Here is a 20,914-nt window from a genome sequence, read left to right on the forward strand (position 1 = left end):
TCTCATGAGCCCTTATCAATATCAAATATAAAATATTTCCAAATAATTTGTAAGAATTAAGACTTTTCTTTCAATAAAATATATTGATGCCTATTTATTATAGATTAACAGGCCAATTGAACTATTGTCCTGTTTTATTTTCGGCTTTTAATTATAATCTTATACAGAATTTTTAAAAACTACTATAATCAAAAAATAAAATATTGAACAGCAACATCAACATTTTTAATCTTTGCAAATGATAATAAAATTTTTTCTAGCCACACAGACCCTTTAGAAAAGTCATCCCTCCTACTTTTATGCCACTTCCTTTTCCTCTTAAAAAAAAAAAGACTACAAATACACTGAAAGCACACAAAATACAAAGCAAAGTTCAACATGGGATGCATTTATTATTTGCATATTTCAGTACATAAGTAAAATAATTTTAAGAAGCATCTGTTTTGATACATACTTTGAAGACAAGAATAAAATTATATTATTCCTAGAATTAAAAAGGAGAAAATTTAGCAATGGAAAACAAAATGCAAATTCACAAATTGCTGTATTTTGAAGATAAGCTTCTAAATAGGTCTACAGATAAGCCATGTTCTTATTGTACAGCTACTTGTTTTATATATCAATTCCCTTTAAAATGATCCTAATTTTATCAATTGAGAAATAAATTAAAATATATATATATATATATTTTGAGTGCGTTTTAATGGTAAAAAGGGAGAAAACAGCTACTTTAATAGAAACTAATTCAAAGTTTGACCCCAATTCAAGCGAGCATCTATTTAGCTCCAAAGAATGGGAATTCTTCTATATCTTTTTCCCTAGTGATTTACTGTGTCAAGTACTATTACTGGAATTTGTCCATTGTTTGGACAAAATCTGTTTGGGTTCTCAAAAGTACATTTTTTCCACAAGGTAATAATCCAACTATCAATTTCCTCCTGCTCTAATTTGCAAAAGTTATTGATAATTCTCCTCCACCACTCTTCTAAAAAAAAAAAAAAGTTACCTTTATTCTTAATTGAAGAGATCTTAAAAGCTTATCTCTTCAGCATGGTTTTTAAAGTGAGGAATCAAACCAGCATAATCTTCTTTTCTTACTGTTACTTCTGCCATTTTCTTGGTCACTTCTACCTCCTTTCTTGTACTGATTCTTTTTTGTTTCATATCTTTTTTCTATTACTCTCTTTATTAGCAAATCTCCAGGGAATAGTAAGGGAAAATGGTACTCTCAATATCAAATTCCCCATACCTAGAAGATAGGAACTAAATAAATGTGATGGTGTTACTATTTAACAGTACAGTAATTCTTCCTTTTTTTTTTTTTTTTTTTCCTTTTTTAAAGGTAAGTGGCCATATGGTGAAATTAAATAAAAGAGTGGCAAAGTAGCAAAAGCTAACAAAAGAACATTGAGAACTACTGCTCAGCTTCCTTTGGGAGGACAAGAAGTGGTTCATAGTACTGTAGATCTACAGGGATGGAAAGAGCTTTTGTAACCATCTAATCCAACTCTCTCAGTTTGCAGATGAGGAAAATGACATTCATGAAATTAAATGACTTGCCCAAAGTCGCATAGGTATTGTCAGAAGCAGGATTTTAAGCAAGGTCCTCAGATGCCAGAGCCAGGGGTTTTTTAACATTATGTTGGAAGGAAACAGGAAAGCAAATAATCCCTATGAATTGAAATATAAGGTATTCATATACATATATATATGAAATCCTCATGACAATTCTACCTATAACTTTCCAGACTACAAGATGAATTTCTAAAAAGACACCACCTATTTTCCACTTTAAATATTCTTTTTGTGGCCCTATGAAATACAATAAACAAGGTTTCTCATTATTCTTTGAAAGAATGGCATATAGGTAAAAAAAAAAATCTCAAAAGTAAAATATATTCTAAAGCAGAGGTAGGGAAACTTTTTTTTTTCTGCCTAGGCCCACTTGAATATTTGTAAGCCATACAAAATTATCAACTTATAGAATTCAAATAGTGGGAGGCTGCTGTACCTAGCTTTCAGCTCATGATTGCCTGTGGTTGCAAATGACTTTGCAAGTCTTATACAGCCCATGAACTAGACATCGCCTACCCCTGTTCTAAAGGGGTAACCTTCTTTCAGTGCATCTTGGGCACATATTAATTTCTCTAATGAATTAGAAGTATTAATGCATTAAGCTGAAGCATTAATTGGAACATATTTTTGTCCTCATTTTTTTCAAGATACCGAATTTCATATATATCCAAGAAATGTGCAATCAAGCCTCACGATAAGCAAGCAATAAGGATTCAGTGCAGAAAATATTTTTGTTACAGTACAGATTATTCAGAATAAAATTATTGTAAGTCTTAGCTAAAATAAGTGGTTAATGTATGAAATTATTTTCCTTTATTCCATGTCATCCTTCTCTATAAGGGGAGTAGTTTATCTGTGAATAGATAGAAACAGTTGCATCAAATGTTCTTTGGAATCCTGATTCATCGCTTCTACAGGCATCCCGTTAGAATGATAGTACAACCAAGAGCAATACTCTCACTAGCAGTCTTCCATTCATGCCAGCCTACTCTGTTATGTAGGTTACTGAAAATCAATTTGAATTAGGTTAACTCTCTTGGTAATCAACATTAACTCAGGAGACCATTCTAGGCAGATAAGTTTTGGGACAACTGTAAAAATAAAATTAGAATTAAGGTGTTACTAAATTTTTGTTTAAGTGATACAAGAACTAAGAAAGAGGGAAAGAATGGTAAAGCTATCTTATTGCAGTGTTTCTTACAAGCTCTTTGATTATAATAGTTATGTCCTTTTTAACCACTTTCTGTATGACATATAAAGAAGACTACCATGGGAGGGGAAAAAACTGTTTTTGTAAGACATCAAATGCCCATTTGAGTGGGATGGGAAAAGATGAAGGTCATTCAGTTCTTAGCCCACTTATACACTTAAGGAACCAAATAACTCAATATTGAGGTGAATCTATAAAATAAAACAGACTTCAAAGAAACCTATACTAACATGTTTAATTAAGAGTTCAATAGAGTTCATTTCCTTACTGTAAAAGAAGTCAATCACTTGCATAGTATAATCACAAATAAATATTTTTTTACTAAAACATTTTCACACATATTACAAGATAAGAGTAATTCTAAAAATAGTGATTCTGGCAACACAAACACTATATAATCAGTTGGGAAATATTTTCCTAACTATAGTTTTCTTTCTAAAATTCATTTTGAAAGCTAAAGTTTCAATAGGATTAAAGCAAAATATTCAGAGAGATATTTTGTTTTCTAATTTGCAATCTTTACTATAGCCAAATTGAGACTTTCGACTTTTAAAAAGAATGCCAACACAATCCAGATTATATCTTTTTTCCTCCAAATTTCTAGTATGAATATCATAAACATCAAATTTTAAACTGTTGATAATTTTATCAGAATTAAAACAATGAAAAAATCTTTTTGAAATTATTTTAGATAAAAGAAATTAGCGATTACTGAGCAAAAAAGTTCTTAAATTATGCAACCTATAAAACAATGCTACAGGTACAAAAAAATTTTCAAAGGCAAAGTATTGGGCCTAAAAAAATTAAAATCACTGAAAAACAGTAGTCAAAAATTACATTGTGACGTAAGATCTTAACACAATAGTAATATTATCATTTGAATCACAGCAGAGACAAAGCAGAAAAGATATATGAATTTAGCTAAAACATTCCAGTTGTGCCATAATATACTTTTCCCTTATGTTTTTCTTTTCTCTAAGCGAATTATCTGCAATTTCTTCTATTCAACATTTATATTAACTAAGTATATATTTCTGTCTAAGGAAAATAAAATTAATGTTCTTCAAGAAACACATTTCAGATTTCAAAAAAAGAGAAAATTGTTTAGGATATCAAATTCACTGTCTCCTTTATTATACAATATATCAAATATACTTAAGATTTTCCCCAAAATTCATAAAGAATTGTTTCACTCAAGCTAAAGTTCAATAAAAGGTGGGGAAGGAATAACGTTTTCTAACTTTAGGGGAAATTTTCATTAGTTCCTGGAAAAGTTAGTTTCAGATACCTCCTAAGCCTACTAAGACATCAAGATCTTGATCATATTCAAAAATACCTAATCTTTATTGTGTGAGAAAATAAAGCTAAGGGCTTCCAATTCCAATTATAAGATATAACATATCCTCATTTTACAGGCTTTCAGAAAGCCAAGTATTTTTAATATTTTAAAAAGTTTCTTCTTCTAAAAGGGGCAATTCTGATTCTTTAATATAATCACCAAAAGATGAGAAATAACAGAATTTGTCAACATATGTTGAGTGTTAGAATTCTGAGAGGCTTTGGAAGGAGGATGCACTAGACTAATGAGGCAGAAATGGAAAAAACTGGACAAAAAGTGTTCCAGCTCAAAATTAGAGTTCCCTATTGAAACTAACCCTCAGCAAGTAAAACTTAATAAACCCTCATAATTAATAAAATCCGTTCACTTTATATTAAGCTTCTATAGCATGATTATGGAATGTTTAAATCCTCTGGGAAACAAAGGAATCCTTCCTTTGTATTTCTGCCAGAGTTTCCAGCTCTATACTTAGTGGGCAGAATTTACTTTAACAGATTCTGCAGCATGGCTGTTGCATATGTTGGCCGAGCCTGTTTGCTTTCAATTGCATTTTGAAGGTACTGGATGCCACCACAGCGTTCCCAAATCTCTTCAAATTGCCTGGGCAAAATCTCAGCACCACGTTTCCGAGTTAGACCAGTCTCTTCAAGATTTAGCTCACACATCTCCATGTCATCCTTACCTATAAATTGAGACATAGGAAAATTATAATACAATTTCAAAATGATTACCACATTAAACAATGAATATCCTTTTAATGTCCATAGTTACAAAATTGATTTAAAAATTAGCCTTTTAGAACATCATGAAAACTACAATTCTTGTAAAAATTCCAGTCTTGGTTTCTCTGAAACAGCAGTCACAACAATAAAACACCAGATATGCTATCTATTATGATAAAGATCTATTTCTTGATACATTTGGTATATAATTAACAACTCTATGGAAAGAGCTTACAATCACAGAATTTGAGAGTTCAGGATCTGTTAGTATAACCTATGACTTAGTACATGACCAAACTGAGGACCAAAGAAGTGAAGTATCTTGCTTAATATCACAAGCACAACTAGTGGCTGAACTGAGACTAGAACCCAAGTTTCCTGACTCCCAGTCCAGTATTTTTTTTTTCCAGAATTGCATACTGCATCCCAAAGTCCCATATTTATATGTCCTTTCAGTACTGAAATTCCATAATTACTCTACTCATTAGATAGTGTCAAAACAAACCTATCCTCTCAAATCTTTTTTTCTGTAGGGGAGTTTCCATTTTTTTTATTATGCTGTAGAGATTTTACTGTAGAGCAGTCTACATGAATTTTGTCTTTAGATATATAGATTTTTAGAAGTGTCCTATAAAACCCATCAGTATGAATAATATGAAAATCATATTAAATCAGAAACTGTGGTTGTAGTATATTTAACTAATTATGATATGCTGAAAAATCTAAATTTCTTTGTTACCCAGAAATGACCAATTAAAATAAAAATCCCTGGCTTATTCAATCATAATTTTTAAAACTTTAAGAGCGTAAGAATCCAGAAATCATAGAAAAACTTCCATAAATGAGTTTCTTGTCTAAAGTTTGTAACTAAAATCTCCAGACAAAAACAAATTGCTTTTGATGATCTGACATGTAGTAGTAATGGCCATTAAAGTCCACAAAGAAGGAAAGGAGAATATGCTATGTCAGGCACAGAAAAGCAACAATACATTTGGCTGTCACTTGCAATGGATGAAGCTGAAGTTTTTTACCTATGCTTTCAACCCAAGAAAAATATTTTGATTTCAGGAGGGAAAATCAAAGTAACCAAGCTTCTCATTTAGACTTTTTGTTACACCAAAGGGTTCCATGTTCATCACTTTTGACTAGTTCCTAAACTATTTTATTAAGCTCTTTCTTCTTACACTTTCATACAAACTGTATTTGAAGCACTCATTACTTCTCATGGAGTTCAGCTGCCTTGTTTGAATTTGGGATAGCTTTTTGGTTTAATGAATCTTTATGGAATTCTGGTGAAGCACCTCCTCATAATAATTTCATAAATACATAAATACGTAATATTACAATGGAAAGTATTTATGTTAAAATATTTTTTTCTCAACTAAATTTACAGAACTCTTAAAATTTATCCATAGACCTGCTCAGGTGTAAATAGATCCAAGTTTAAGAACCCCTGCTCTAGGTTTTCACTCTATGGTTAAAGTAATCAAAGACAAATTTATATTCATAAGAAGATTTTCAAAACATGGTGCAATAGTGGAAACTGGTTTCTATGTAGAAGATTGGTAATTTATAAAGCACCTTATTTCAAAATATACATTCACTCCTATGAATATATATATATATATATATATATATATATATATATATTTGAGAGATCTCAATGTATAGGTAATAGAATCAAAGGATTTTAGATGGGACCTTAAAATCACTTCTTAACCAGAACTTTTATTTAACCATTATATTTTATTTTAGCTAAGCAAATTCTCTAAATTTTTCCTGTATAAAAATCTATTTTAGGATATGCTGCAAACTACTGGTATTATTTAATTATTTTTAATTTCATAGAAAAACATACGCACCAGCAACAAGAAGGATAGGTGGTTTGTCAGGATGAAGTTCCATTTGTCGGGCAATCCAAGGGCCATCAAAATGTGCATACCACCAGCCTTTCTTCTTATTCTGAGGATCTTTGTATTGGTCTGCAGGGCGAATGAATGGAATACGGAAATAGCGTTGCTGCCGATTCATTTCAATCTCCTGCTGTCTTGCAGGAAGCTGAGCTGTTGGGTTCTGCTGAGCTATTATACAAAATGAGAAAAGTGACAGTCAAGAGAGAGGGAAAGAGACAAGACAATAACTTTAAATTCTCAAAACACTAGTTTAAAAAAAATTCAATTATTCAGTGTTATTTGAATCAAGGTTTATCATAAGTAAAAGCTGAAAGTAAATAACTTAAGAATTGAAGTATGGTTATTTTCAATATTTTCTATTTTCAAATAAATGTTAAAAAAAATTTCTTCTGACCTATAAAAGAAACTATAGAAGGTTCACATAGGCACCAGCAACATGACAAGCTATGAATTAATATATACCTATACTTTGTAACACACTGTAGTCTTCCTTCACATATCTGAAATATAGTCAAATTCTTTCTATCCCCCACATCTAGAACGACTAGTTTATTATTATTTTACAGATGGAAAAGTAGTACATTTCATTGATTATAGGAAATAGGCTTGGGGGCCATCAGTGAAAGTTTCAAGGCTTACACTTTGAATTAGGACTACCTCTTAATCCTTTTCTGGCTCATGAAAAAGAGAAAAGTTTTATATGTATTAGGAAACAACCAAAAGATAATTGAATCTTACTGGAACATCCAGTTATATATTTAAGGAATCATATGGGCTAAAGTTAAGTACTGATCATATGAAAGTATTTTTGAACTGGTGTGTGCACCTTGAAGTTAAAAATTGTGTTATAACTTTTAGAAGATTCCTACTCAATTTTAAAACAGAGTATGTGTTTGAATCTTAAAAATAGTTTTGTTCCCATCCATACAAGAATAGCTTATTTAAACAACTTGAAAATGCATTGTTCTACTTCTGTGAATAATATACCAGAAATTAATTATCTAAATAGATTATTATAGAATTATTATCTGAATAAGTTGTTAAAGATTTTTATCAGCACTAAAAGCATCTTAAAAGGACTTTTGGTGCTTCCATTTGTTAATAGGAACAGAAATGCTAATAATTCAACAGTTTAATCGTTATAGATATATTAATAGTCATACTGCCCCTTAAGAATCAAAAATCACTAGTTTTATTTAATAACAATGTATATACTAATTTTCCTCCCTGAGGCAACTGGGTTAAATGATTTGCCCAGAGTCACACAATTAGGAAGTGTTATGTGTCTAAAGCCAAATTTGAACTCAGGTCCTCCTGACTTCAGGGCTGGGGCTCTAGCCATTCACCACCTAACTGCCCTTATACAAAAAATTTAAGAAGAAACTAAATAAAGTAAAAATTAGAGATACTATTGCAATAAGGAAAATTTATGAAGTGAACAAAACAAAGGAAGCTTTAAGTGAAGAATCTGAAGGTTAATAAATAAGGTATATGTGTTTTTTTTTTTTTTTTAATGAAAGATAGTATGAGTACAGTACAGCAACAAAAAGGGTTGAAAAAGTTTGAGCTTTAAGGTTTTTTTAAGTTAAGTGAGAAGGTTGTAAGGAATGTCATATGTTTAGCTTATTGGGAACTATAGATCTGAACTACAATAAAATATGGTTTTAAGAGGGATGACTGGGGTAATTAAACTTAATATCGAATTTGCACTTTTACATTTTTTGGCACTGGATTGGCCAAATCCAGTGAAACCCATGATATTTAATGCTTGAAATAAACAGTTCTTGTGTACAATACTAAGTAATTTAAATTATAAATTGAAATTCTGTATGATGCTATTTGCAACATAGATCCAAGCATAATTTAATTTATTCTGGTCTTATTTTAAGTGAAATGTGTCTCTCCTAATATGATGTTTATGATACATTAGAATTTATTATACTAGTTTGCATTAAGACAAAATTGGGAAAATTCACAGATCTGAAAATTTGTTAACTGGATAATCCTAAGAAACTTACCTTATATCTGTCACCTTAGTTTACTAATCTATAAGAAAATAATAATAGCACCTATCTCCCAGGGTTGTTGTTAAAAAAAAAAATCACTGTACATGATTGTACAATGCTTAATAGTGACTAGCCCAAGGCAAGCCATATAAATGTTAATTGCTAGTATTCTTTAATTAGATGTAATTGTTTCATGCCTGGTAATTCTATATAGGATTTTTAGATATGATTAATAAACAATATCAATGGTGATAAATGATTTTCTGTGCAAGATACTTTGGAAATATATTCAACTAAAATGAGGTCACCTGATTGGTGTTGGGTTTGTTTCAAATACATAATACTGTTTATTGTATTATGTTTCTAAATTTTCTCATATTGTGAAAATTGCTAAATTATTCTATCATGTCATTATAAAAGCAACATTTTATATTTTGGATATTATTAAAATATGAACCAAACTACTAAAGGAATATGGAAAAATTGTATAAAATTATTATGTTATGTTATCAGTCCTGATAATCCTATTTTATAACTTGCAACTACAATTTAGAAAAATGGATGTTTCTACTTTTGCCTGTAGTTAAGAGGAAGTTACAGCTAAAGTTATTTGGTTATCACTTCTGGGAGTTATAAGATTTTTACCCAAGGTGTTAAGTTAATGTTATGATGCTACAACCTAGATACTAAAAGGGTAATGATACTTATAATGTGAGAAAGAGCCTTGCGTCTGAGACAGACTATCCTAGATCTGTAAACTTGCCAGGATCTGTAAACTTGCCTATTCCTAATCTGGCTATGAGATGGAACTGATGCCACCTGATTAGAAAGAGGTAAGGATGCTTTATCATACATGTGTGGCCATTTTCTACCCTTAGGCCAAGCTGAAGAAACATATTTGATTATTATCATGCCCCTGCTTTTTTCTTTTAGAGAAAATTTCTATAATAGGAGCAAATAATCAGTAGAAGATATGAGCATGGTATGTTTGTATGATCTTAGTATTTTCAATATGAAGATGTATTCATTCTATATTCCAAATAACTGAGTAAACTGGGCTTGCTTGCTAATACATGCGTAATCACATATAAATTCAGAATCCTGAAAAAACTAATGTTTGGGGAATAACAGGATAAAGATACAAAGAAAAATCCTTGTGAAAGAAAGATATCCTGTATCACCCTCAAAATGTAAAGGGCCCAAGGTCTTTTATTAGCTTTCTGTCCACTGATCTTTATTCTTATGGACTATTCCTTTCTCTTAGTTTTCTAAGTGTTAATCACAGTGATGTTTTACCAAGTACTTAAGTACTTGGTACTTGTGGTCACTGGCATATTCAGGGGAATCACCTGTGACCAATAGGAGGGAAAAGAATGCAGCTTTGTCCATTACCTTTCTCTTCTCCATCAGAAAGGAATTAATCCTTTCCTCCTCCCCTATGATTTCCCTTTTTTCCTTTAACTTAAAAACCCAAAGATTTTCTCTGTACCACTGAACTCCTTGTACCTATATAAAAGCTCCTCGTGAATGTTCATTTTCCTTGTAATAAATCCAGTTAAAATGTTAGTTTTAAAGACATGTAATATTTTTTTCTGGTTAATTCCCTCAAAAGCATTTAATTATATTTATATTATATTTTTCTTCCAAACAGTTCAAAATAATGCCTACAAAATAATACCTCAAAAATAATTTGAGAAAAGGAGTAGCCTTGGCCTTTTTTTTATGAAAAGCAGTTTGACAAATCTAAAAAATATAAACACTATCAGACTTGTTTCAATTGATTGTTTCAAAAACTGTTCTTTAATCAAGTAAATATATATTTTTAAAATGTCAAATTGATTCTGGCAAGTTTAAATAATAGTCCTGATTTAAAACAAAGCAAATATCTTTATAATGAAAGTAAATGGCATACTATATTGACAGAACTTTTCTCTTATTCATTCTTTGAAATAACAATATTTTCTTCATATTTTAAAATCCAATGAATAAAATAGTTTTGAAATATTAATTTATCTCCTGAGTTACAATATACCAATGAGTAAGGAAGGAAGAATACCTGCTTTTCTGCTAGTTTAGGAAGTTGAGCTCACATCAACCCTTTTTCCACTGTTCAATTTTCATACTCAACAGTTGGATATTTTTAAACAGCATGCCTAGGCTATTTCCCTAAGTTACAACTTTAAATCTTTAGCGATGACATAGTTGATATACTCTATATTCACAACTTAAAATCATCTACTCAAATTAAATTTGGAATTCTTACAGTTAAAAGATATGTACAATGAAAAAAAATTCTAAGAACAGATATTCTAAGTATCCATATAACTTTGCTAAAAATTATAAAATGAGTGATGGGAATCTTTCTTTAAAAACCACACAAAAGCAAAAAGCAACAACTGTTAAGCAAAGCCCAGAATAATATAAAACATAGCCCCAGTTTTGTTAATAAACTGAAAAAGCCCCAGCACCTTTTCAAGAAAACCCAACATGTTAAGAGATGCTCATTCTTTTTGTTTGATTTCATACTCCCAAAATACTACTTTCAATTTTGTGTTCAGATTTCAAACTTTTAAAAATAACTCATCATTTTGCAAATTTTGGGGAAATGAACTAATCTTTGCCCATTTTAAGAATTACATAAAAACCCAGCAAGAAGTTTTCAGGGAATAAAGAATGAGTTTCAGAAGTCTGATCACCATCCTATATTCAACTACAACTTCATATACCTCTCATTTTTCAAAAGCACAATGGACATAGCGTAGTGCAGTGGAAAGATCAATAAACAGTATCAGATGACCTTGATTTCAATTCTGGCTCTTCCACTTATTTCTTGTTTGATAGTCAGCAAGTCACTTCAACACACTTGGCCTGTTTCCCCATCTATATATAATGAAGGGGTTGGAATAGCACATCTCTAAATTCTCTTACTATTCTCAATCTATTAATCTTGTGTGATCCAATCAACTGGTAGCCTTCAAAAATGTAAATCAATTGATAAAAGAGATATTAAGAAACAGAACAACAATTATTCAATAGATGTAGTTTTGTGTCTTCCCTATTCTCAAAAAACCATCATTCAGTTTGTCCTTCACCACTACCTATCATCCTATATTCATTCTCACTATTGAGGCTAAAAAAATTCTTGAGAAGGTTGAATCATAATCCTGGTGATTACTAATTTTGGATGCCCCACCAGGGTCTGTTCTAGCCTTTCTTCTCCTTCTACATTATTTCACTTGGTGATCACTTCAGTTCTTACGGATTCAATTATCATCTCTATATTGATGATTCTTAAAATCTACTTATCCAATTCTAACATTTCTCCTGACTTCTATTTTCATATCTTCGACTGCCTATAAGATAACTTGAACTGGATATCTCACAAGACATCTTAAATTCAACATGTCCAAAACTGAATTCATCTTTCCCTCAAAACTTTCCCTCTTCTTATTACACTCAAGGGTGCCACCATGATCCTTCCAGTCACCAAGACCCACAATCTATGTCATTCTTGACTCCTCACTCTCCCTTACCAGCCATATATCCAAGCATTTATAAAATCCTATTGATTTTACCTTTGTAATATATGTTGTATATGTCCACTTCTCTCCTGACACTGCTACTAATTTAGTATAGACTCTCATTACCATATGCCTGGTCTCTTGCAACAGTCTGATGATTGTTCTCTCTGCCTCAAATCTCTTCCCATTCCAATCAGTCCTCCATTCAGCTATCAAATTCATCTTCATAAAGGGGAAATCTTTAGAGATGACCCTCTCTTCCCCATTCAATAAATTTCAGTGGCTCCCTGTTACCTTCAAGATCAAATATGAAATTTTCTTTTTAGCTTTTAAAAGTCTTCATGAATCTAACCTCTTCCTTTCTAATCTCTGATAATCTTATTTCCCTACATATACACTATGATCCAGTGACACGGGCCTCCTTGCTGTTTCTCACATGTGATACACATTTTTCTGATTCATTCATTCATGTTGTCTACTTCACCGGATTTAAGTTCCTTAAAATTTGTTTTATTTTTCCTTTTTGTATGCATAGCATATGGAGCAATGCCTACTAAATAATAAGAATTTAATAAATGCTAGTAGGGTGACTGAATGACTAATTTGGATACTAAAATTTTTTCTGGGAGTCTGGAAAGCAATCTTCATCTGGAAATGTAGCAATGTTGATGTTAAAAATCAGATAATTGATCTTCTCAATAACTTTCAAAATTTTTTTATAAAAAGTAAGACAAGTTTCTATCCCGTACTATAAATTATCAGAAGTCCGATTCAAAATTGCATACACAACATACAACAACCTGAGAAGCCATCTCATCCAAACAAATCATCATTTTCAGTGATTTTGAGAGAAATCTGCTATATACTAAGTTGAATTCTTGATCTCATGTTATCTGAGTGCATATTATATAAAATAACTCAGAAAAAAAAAACTCTTCTTGATCAATCCGTTCTTGTTTTATTTTACAAGAATTTGGTAAGTTTTCTTTCTAATCCTGAACCCATGTATTATTGATATTCAAAATATGAATCTAATTAAAATGCATAACAGCTTACTGGAATCAATTTTATGTTCCAATGCCATCACCTAGAAAAAAGATACTGTTTAAGAACCATCCATCACCTAATGTTAGTTCCAATTCTAAACAAACAGCTGTTATATTAAGATTACAGAGTTTTGCTACAATAGAAAGAATAGAACACACTCATAATATAAAATGCTTGTTACTTTTTTAAAAGGTGGTATTATGAAACTATTAAATAGTATATTAATGGATTTAATTAAATTTATCTCAACATAGATGTAAGGTTCAATGAGGAAGGTAATAAGCATTTTAGAATTTTAATATAACTGCAATTAAGCTTTTTCAATTCAAAAAGTATTCTATTATAAATAAATAAATAAATTGGTGCTATCATTGGGCTATAATTTAATAAAAAAAAAAAAATGTAGCAAAACACTGATTGACTGAAGTTAGAAAATTTAACCCATCTTCCAGTTAGCTTATAAATTAGTTAAGCTGTTCCCACTTACGTGAATTGTTCAAAAATGGTGCAAAATCTGTGAACAAATATTTCATATTGAAGAAAATATAAAAATTCCATGATAATGAACAATCTTATATTTTATTAAACCCATCTTTTCTTTGAAGAGACAAGGAGAATTCCACTCTGGCATATCATATGGGTAACTTGTGCTAATTAAAACTACATTTATGTGGTACTTTATGATTTAAAAAAAGATCTTTTGATTGATTAAATTTCAGGAATTTCTATTTGATTCAAATATACAAAGAAAAAAATCTGTTCTTAATGGTGACAATTACAATTGTGTGATATAATAGTACCAAAATTTTCATATAAAGAGGAAATGACAGTTAAAATTTCCCAAAAAATTGTTGTCATTAGGGATGGGGGAAAAAAGCATGCTCCTTTTAGACAATGAACTAAGTTTTCTCTATTTGTTCAAATATCCTACATCACAGGTTTATGCCATTATCTCATTCCAGAAATCAACAAAATAGCAGGCGTCAGGTTAACAGTTTGGAACAATTAAATATCATAAATCTTTGAGTCATTAGCTGGCCCCTCCCCCATATTCCTGAAATAAATAACTTGAAAGTTATTTGAAGTATATCTCTATATATTGAGTATATATTGAAGTATATCTCTATAACTTTAATGAAACTAGTGTTAACTAAGACATCACAGAATAAGAAACTTTTCATTATATTATAAAGATTTGGGAAAAAATCTTAATTTGGTCTTATCATTTATAACTATAAGAATTTACCATGACACATCACGTAAGTCACTACTATCAATTTGTTATATTTTTTGTTAATCATATGTGCTAGTCACCCTCTCATTTTCTTTTTTTTTTTTAAGTTTAGAATCTAATCTTTCAAATAAAGAAACATGATTTTTTCCAGAAAAATCTTCTATTACAGGTCAGCAGACAATTATTTAAATTCAGGGTTTTCTCAAATAGGCTCACAAGGTTTTTTGGATACCAGGATTTGAGTCAATTAGGTACAAAAGGAAATAAAATATAGATTTAGAAGAAAACACTAAATTTAAATTTAAAAAAAAAAGGTAGTTTTAAAAATATCAATAATAAAATTTTAACTTGAAAACTAACTGTACTCATTGTGAATAGAACAAACAATATTACAATAATATGCTAGTACAGTTATTGTGGAAAGGGAATTTTTTTCCACAAAAAAAAATAATAATAATAAAGGAATGATACTACTAGTCAACAAACTTGGATTTTAGTTCCAGCTGAGACACTAACAACTGTATGATCTAGACGGACCAGGAAAAAATTTCTCTTTTTTACTGTAACTATATTATTAAATGCCATATAACCTTCTGTTCAACATCTCAAGAAATGGACCTTTTTCTCTGGCTCTGTTACTTTTATTCTGAGAGGAATATGACTATTTATTCCTTATGCAGAATAGCAACACTGAACTTAGAAAACTGTCACCTCAAGAAAAACCTAACATTTATAAGAGTTTCTGACAGGAAAACTAACATTCTGAAGAGGATGGTGAGAAAAGGTTTAATAGATTCTGACTTAAGTCAGAAAAGAATAAGGCAAAGAAGAAAGTCAACAAAATCCACAAACTCATGAAGAGCAAAATTGGTATAATCTGAAACACTAGAATTGTGTCATCTCTGATATTTAGAAGATGTTTTATGAGGGAAAAAAAAAGGATAAATGGATATGAGCATATGATAGGTACTGAAATGCCTACAATAAGGACCTCCCTATCCTTTAAAAAAAAAAAAAAGAAATTTTAATTGGACCCTTTTGTTCTCTTAAGATATCATTCTGTTTTTTTTTCTTCTTCCTTTTATAGCCACAATCCTATGTCACCCCTCTTTTCAAGAAATTTCTATGTTTGGCAATTGTCTTTAAGAAAAATTAGAAACTCCTTTATTTTCAAGAATTAAACCTCTTCACAAGCTAGCTTTAGCTTATATTTCTAGGTTATTTATATATTATTAGTCTTCATATACTTTCTACTTCAGTCAACTTATCTCCTCTACATATCGCTATAACTTTGTATAGGCTTCCTGCCCCCACTGACATATCTTAAATTTTCTCCTCTCCTCATCCCTTAGAACCAACAATTCTCTTCAAGGTTCAGCCCAAGTGGTACCTTATTGAAGAAGCCATTCTAGATTCACCAATTTATTTGTGCCCTTTTTAGTAACTATATTTTTCTATTCTAAATCTTCTATATTCACTAAATTGTGGACATGCTATATAATCTCTAGTATAATGTAAACTCCATGATGGCAGCAACTGTCTCATTTTGGGATTTGTACCAATAAAACATTTTATATAATGTGCAACATATAGTTCCTTTGTAAATGTTTACTGAATGGTTGAATTAATTGCTCTGAGTTATACAGGATATAAATATAAGTTGCTCTAAAATGATTATGATAAAACCATAAATAATGAATTTTTAAATATTAGTTTAAAAAAGACTAATTTTGAGGGTCCATTTTGGGTACAATATTACAAAAGACAATGACCATGGTTTGATATAATATTTAGAAACAGATTACAAACTTGGAGAGATTACTGGTCTGACTCAGGATTATATTTATCTTTTCTGTTCTTATCACACTATTAAGTAATATATGTAGCGGCTTTGTTTTTTTTAATCCCTAAAATAAGTTTTTGGTGCAGGGCACAAGTGTCCTCACTTACTCCTTTGCCTGGGTTCACTCACTTTTATTTTGGGGAAAATATGAATATGTTTATTATTGCATATAGAATAACTAAAAATATACTGATTTAAAGTAAAACCCCTCAATCCAAAAAAAGAATAGCCACAATGGAATTTTCTTGGTCAGTGTAGAGGCCTCCTTAAATCAAGCAGTTTCATTAATGGAAAGAATAGTGGATTTAGAAAGAAGACATTATGTGTCTTCTTTGGAGGCAACAACATTTATTAAATGCCTAATATGGACAGGGCACTGCCCTAAATGCAGGGGACAGATAGAAAGGCAAAAAAAAAAAAAAAAAAAAAAAAAAAATACCATATACTCAATGATCTCATAATCTAATGTGTGAAATCATTTAATATCACTGAATCTTAGTTTCTTTATCTTAAGAATATAGATAATATGGGGCATCTAAGTGGCAAAGTAGATAGAGCACCAGCCCTGAAGTCAGGAGGACCTGAATTCAAACCTGATCTCACATACTTAATACTTCCTGACTGTGTGACCCTGGGCAAGTCACTTAACCCCAACTGCCTCAGCCAAAAAAAAAAAGTAGATAATACTACCTGAGATATAACACATCACAGAGTTGTTACAAGGATCAAATGATATAAGATATGTTAAATGCTTTACAAAATTTTCAGTGCTATGTAAATATTAACTAGTATTATTATTATAGATATAAATTAGATACTAAATTCAAATATGAATGTTTCTTGATAAACCATCTTAAGAACACTATTAGTAAAATTTCACAAACTATATCATTTTCAAGTAAATTCCTTAGTACTTAATACATGTGGTCCTGAAAAGAAGTAGAATGGTAATTCTATTTAAGTAACATAAGGTCATCTCAACTTAAAACATGTATTTAATGATTTAAAGATCACCACTTAATGGAAACCAAAATACTGTGTACTAGTCACATACTACAGACAGATACAACCCTAATAAACTCTAGTATAAATTTTTAGCTTATCTTAAAATTCCTTTGTGAAGACTTTTCAAAGTTATAGCAAAGTCTTACCATAATCAGTAACTGATTTTGGTGCACGTTGTTCTGTTTCTGTATTGCGCTTCTTGTTCTTGGACTTCCAAGCATGGTAGACCTTTAGTCTTCTATGAAATTCTTCTCGACAAGCTGCCAATAGTTCAATATCTACCAAGAAAGACAATACAGCAAAGAGAAAAAAATCATTCCATTTTTTCACAGTATAATTCTAAAGCAGAAATGCAGAATTGTGTAGTGAACACAGTCAGGAAGAACTCAGTTCCAGTCCAACTTCTGAAACACATTGGCCATATGCCCCTGAACAAGTCCCACAAGTCAGGGCCCCAGGCAGCTTTCTAAAACTTTAAATTGCAAAGTAGCTGTTAAACTTCTAATAGAGGAAATTCTTTACCAGAGCATTCCCTGCACAGATGAAATCACAAATATGGCCCCAAAATTTCTGAAGCACAGAAAAATGGTCTAAGAGAAACTTAAAACAGCTATACATTCAAGGATAAGTTAAATAATAGTTAAGTATATTATTTCATTGTGCTGAATATCAGCAATGATATCTAACTAGGTTCAGTCTAATAACATTCAACTTTACAATCATAGCTCAATAATAACTAATAGAAAAAAATCATACATAGTACTTTCAGGTTTGCAAAGTCTTAGATTTATACTATCTTATTTGATTTTTTGGCTATATTTTGCACAACATTTTAATTAATTAACTTGAATGATTACACAGACAATATGCTTATCAATTTGAAAATGACATAAATCAGCAGTATAGTGGATAACAGACATGCAATCCAAAAAGATCTTAATAAGCTGAAAGTGATGCAGTTAGTGGCAGTGCAGAGTTGTGGGAACCCCCTCTGATCACCACAGTCCAATGTGAAAATAATTTACAAACCAGAAAAGTTTGAATGGCAAAAGGGAAGTTTATTCTGTAGGCACTGAGAAGCCAGCTTTGCTGGAAGATTGACTTCCTCAGTGGCAAGGTCTTGGCAGAGAAATAACAAGAGGTTTTCACTGAGAAGGTAGTCTCTTCACAGTGGGCAACAGTCCTGGTAGGCAGCTATGCTGAGAGGAGAGGTCCCTTTGAATTGGGTGTGGTCCCTTTAAGATTCCTTTCTTTCTGATTCCCAACCTCTCCTAGTTGATATAATTATCAATCAAGGACCTTTTGATTCACAAATCCTGGTCCCTTTGAATTCCAATAGAAGATCCGGGCCTGTCCCAGATCCACCTGGATCTGAGCCAACTTGGGACTACACCCACAGGCCCCTCTAGCTAAATCTCCCATTATGAAAGGGCCAGGCTGGAACCCCATCTTTGCAGAGGTTCCAAACATGCCAGCCTTATGCCGGCATGCCAGGAACCTTTGTCCACTGGAACTCTGTGTCCAGTGCCCTTCTTATCTCTACCTTTACCTATTTCCTTAACTATACTTTAACCTTACTTCCAAACCCCAGAATAAATCTCTTTTATCAATCTAGCTTTTCAGGCCAATAAATGGTTTTACTGGAAACCCTCGTGCTGCCACTAGACCTCATTTAACTCTGAATCCTTGCGCCAAATCCAAAGAGGTTGCAAGGGAACTCTATTTGATTCCCTGTACCCCAAATCTGCCACTAGACCTCAACTAAACCCTAATTTCATTTAGGTACCCCATATCTAGACCATATCACCTTGGCATAGCATATTTCCTACTTCGGACTTCTGCAAAGAAATGAGTTTAAAATTGCCTTTTTTATAAGAGATCTGCGACTGGGGTTTCAATTGAATGAGATTCTTTCAATGTGTCAGTGCCTAGATTTCCAGTTAAATGAGACCATTTAAGTTCAAGCTAATTAGGAATGATCCTGGCCTAATTTTCAACTCAATAGAAGTTGGCTTGCCACTTGGCTTACCACCAAGATAACTTATCTTGATTCCCTGAGGCAGGCCTCTCCCAGAGGAAAGTTTCTCAGAGTTTACCCCAAAAGTCAAGGAGGACAGTTTCAGGATTCACCCCATCAAAAGGACAGGCCAAGAAGACAGGGATAAATGTAAAGTCCTGCTCTTAGGTTCAAAAAATAAATACACAAGGATTGAAGTCAGGAGGAAGTGGTTCAAATAAAAAATTCTAGGGATTTTGGAAAACTATAAGTTCAATATGAATCAACAGACATGGCAAGGTAAGAAACATGTTATTTGTTTATTATTCAACTTAATCAAGCAGACATTTAATATGCTCTTACTATGTACCAATCACTTTGGATACACATGAAAGGTAAAGTACTTGTTTAGAGATTTTAAAATGAGGAAAACATGAATTATTTTGTATTCGATTGAAGCTAAACAAAATATAGACCCAATTCTAAAGGTGACTATCTAATAGGACATGAAATCCATATTCAAAAATAACTATCAGGAAAATAGTTGAAGAAAAAAAAAGAGTTCCCTTTAAGCTGGGAGATAAGGGGAGGGATAGAAGAAAGAGGATCAAGAAAAGCTTCTTAAATGGGGCAGGGCCTTAAATAGAGCTTAGAATAAAGGGAGTAATTTCACTAGGTAGAAAGGAAAAAGAAGAGTCCATTGCAGATATGGAGAAATGCAACATCAACAATGAGTCAAAAGATAACAAAAAAAGACTGGGGAATGAAGAGTCCTCTAATTTGGCTGAAATGGAGAAAACATAAAGGAGGAAAAGAATATGGATGAAGGTTAGAAAGTTAGGATGAAGCCAGAACATGAGGAAGCTTAAATTAGGAGTTCACATAGGCAGTGAGTAAAAAAAGATAGCATTAGGAAGCAGAATAGGGAAGTAGTAGACTGGAGGACAAAATAATTAGAAAGAGATAAACCAATAAAGAAGTTATTTTGGGAGGAAAATGTTAAATTTAATTTTGAACATGATAAATTTGAGTTGCCACAGGACAACCAAGATGATGGAAATATAGGAAATCTAGGGAAAGATTATGACATATAAATTTAGGAGTTCTCTTTAATTAAGATGAAATTTAAGTCTATATGAATGGATAAGACTGCTTAAGAGAGAATATATACAGAAAAAACTGATAAAATCAAGGAGAGAATTCTCAGGATAACCAGGATTATATGGTAGAATAAAAAAAAAGACAATAAGTGAATCTAAAGAAGAAATAATTGAGTGGTAGGGGAAAACCAAGAGCATGTAATATAATGAAACCATTCTGAATCCCCCATCATCCCTTAAAGAGGATCTCTATATATCTTGCCTGTATATAGTCTAATAATCTCCTATAAGCTGTTGCCTCCTTGTGAACAGAGACTGATTTTTTTGCCTTTATTTGTATCCTCAAAGATCCTCAAAGTCTAGCAAAGTATTTGGCACATATTGGGAGTTTAAAATGCTTGTT

General features: G+C 31.5%; 1 protein-coding gene across 4 annotated transcripts in view; it reads right to left on the minus strand.

Moving 5' to 3' along the window:
* Positions 1 to 1,311: 1,311 nt before the first annotated feature.
* MYO6 (myosin VI) overlaps positions 1,312 to 20,914 on the minus strand; it is a 192,988-nt gene continuing 173,385 nt past the window's right edge. For 2 of the 4 annotated variants that reach the window (XM_031964609.1, XM_031964611.1), the window contains 4 exons: positions 17,562 to 17,693; positions 13,821 to 13,847; positions 6,709 to 6,927; positions 1,312 to 4,806 (listed from right to left, as the gene is read on the minus strand). In XM_031964609.1, the coding sequence (XP_031820469.1) occupies positions 4,607 to 4,806; positions 6,709 to 6,927; positions 13,821 to 13,847; positions 17,562 to 17,693 (578 nt within the window). In that variant the 3' untranslated portion in view covers positions 1,312 to 4,606. The remainder of the gene's footprint in view (positions 4,807 to 6,708; positions 6,928 to 13,820; positions 13,848 to 17,561; positions 17,694 to 20,914) is intronic. The other 2 variants (XM_031964612.1, XM_031964610.1) reach the window with 1 other exon arrangement.

This window comes from Sarcophilus harrisii, chromosome 4, assembly GCF_902635505.1.
Source record: "Sarcophilus harrisii chromosome 4, mSarHar1.11, whole genome shotgun sequence".
NCBI classification, from domain to species: Eukaryota; Metazoa; Chordata; class Mammalia; order Dasyuromorphia; family Dasyuridae; genus Sarcophilus; species Sarcophilus harrisii.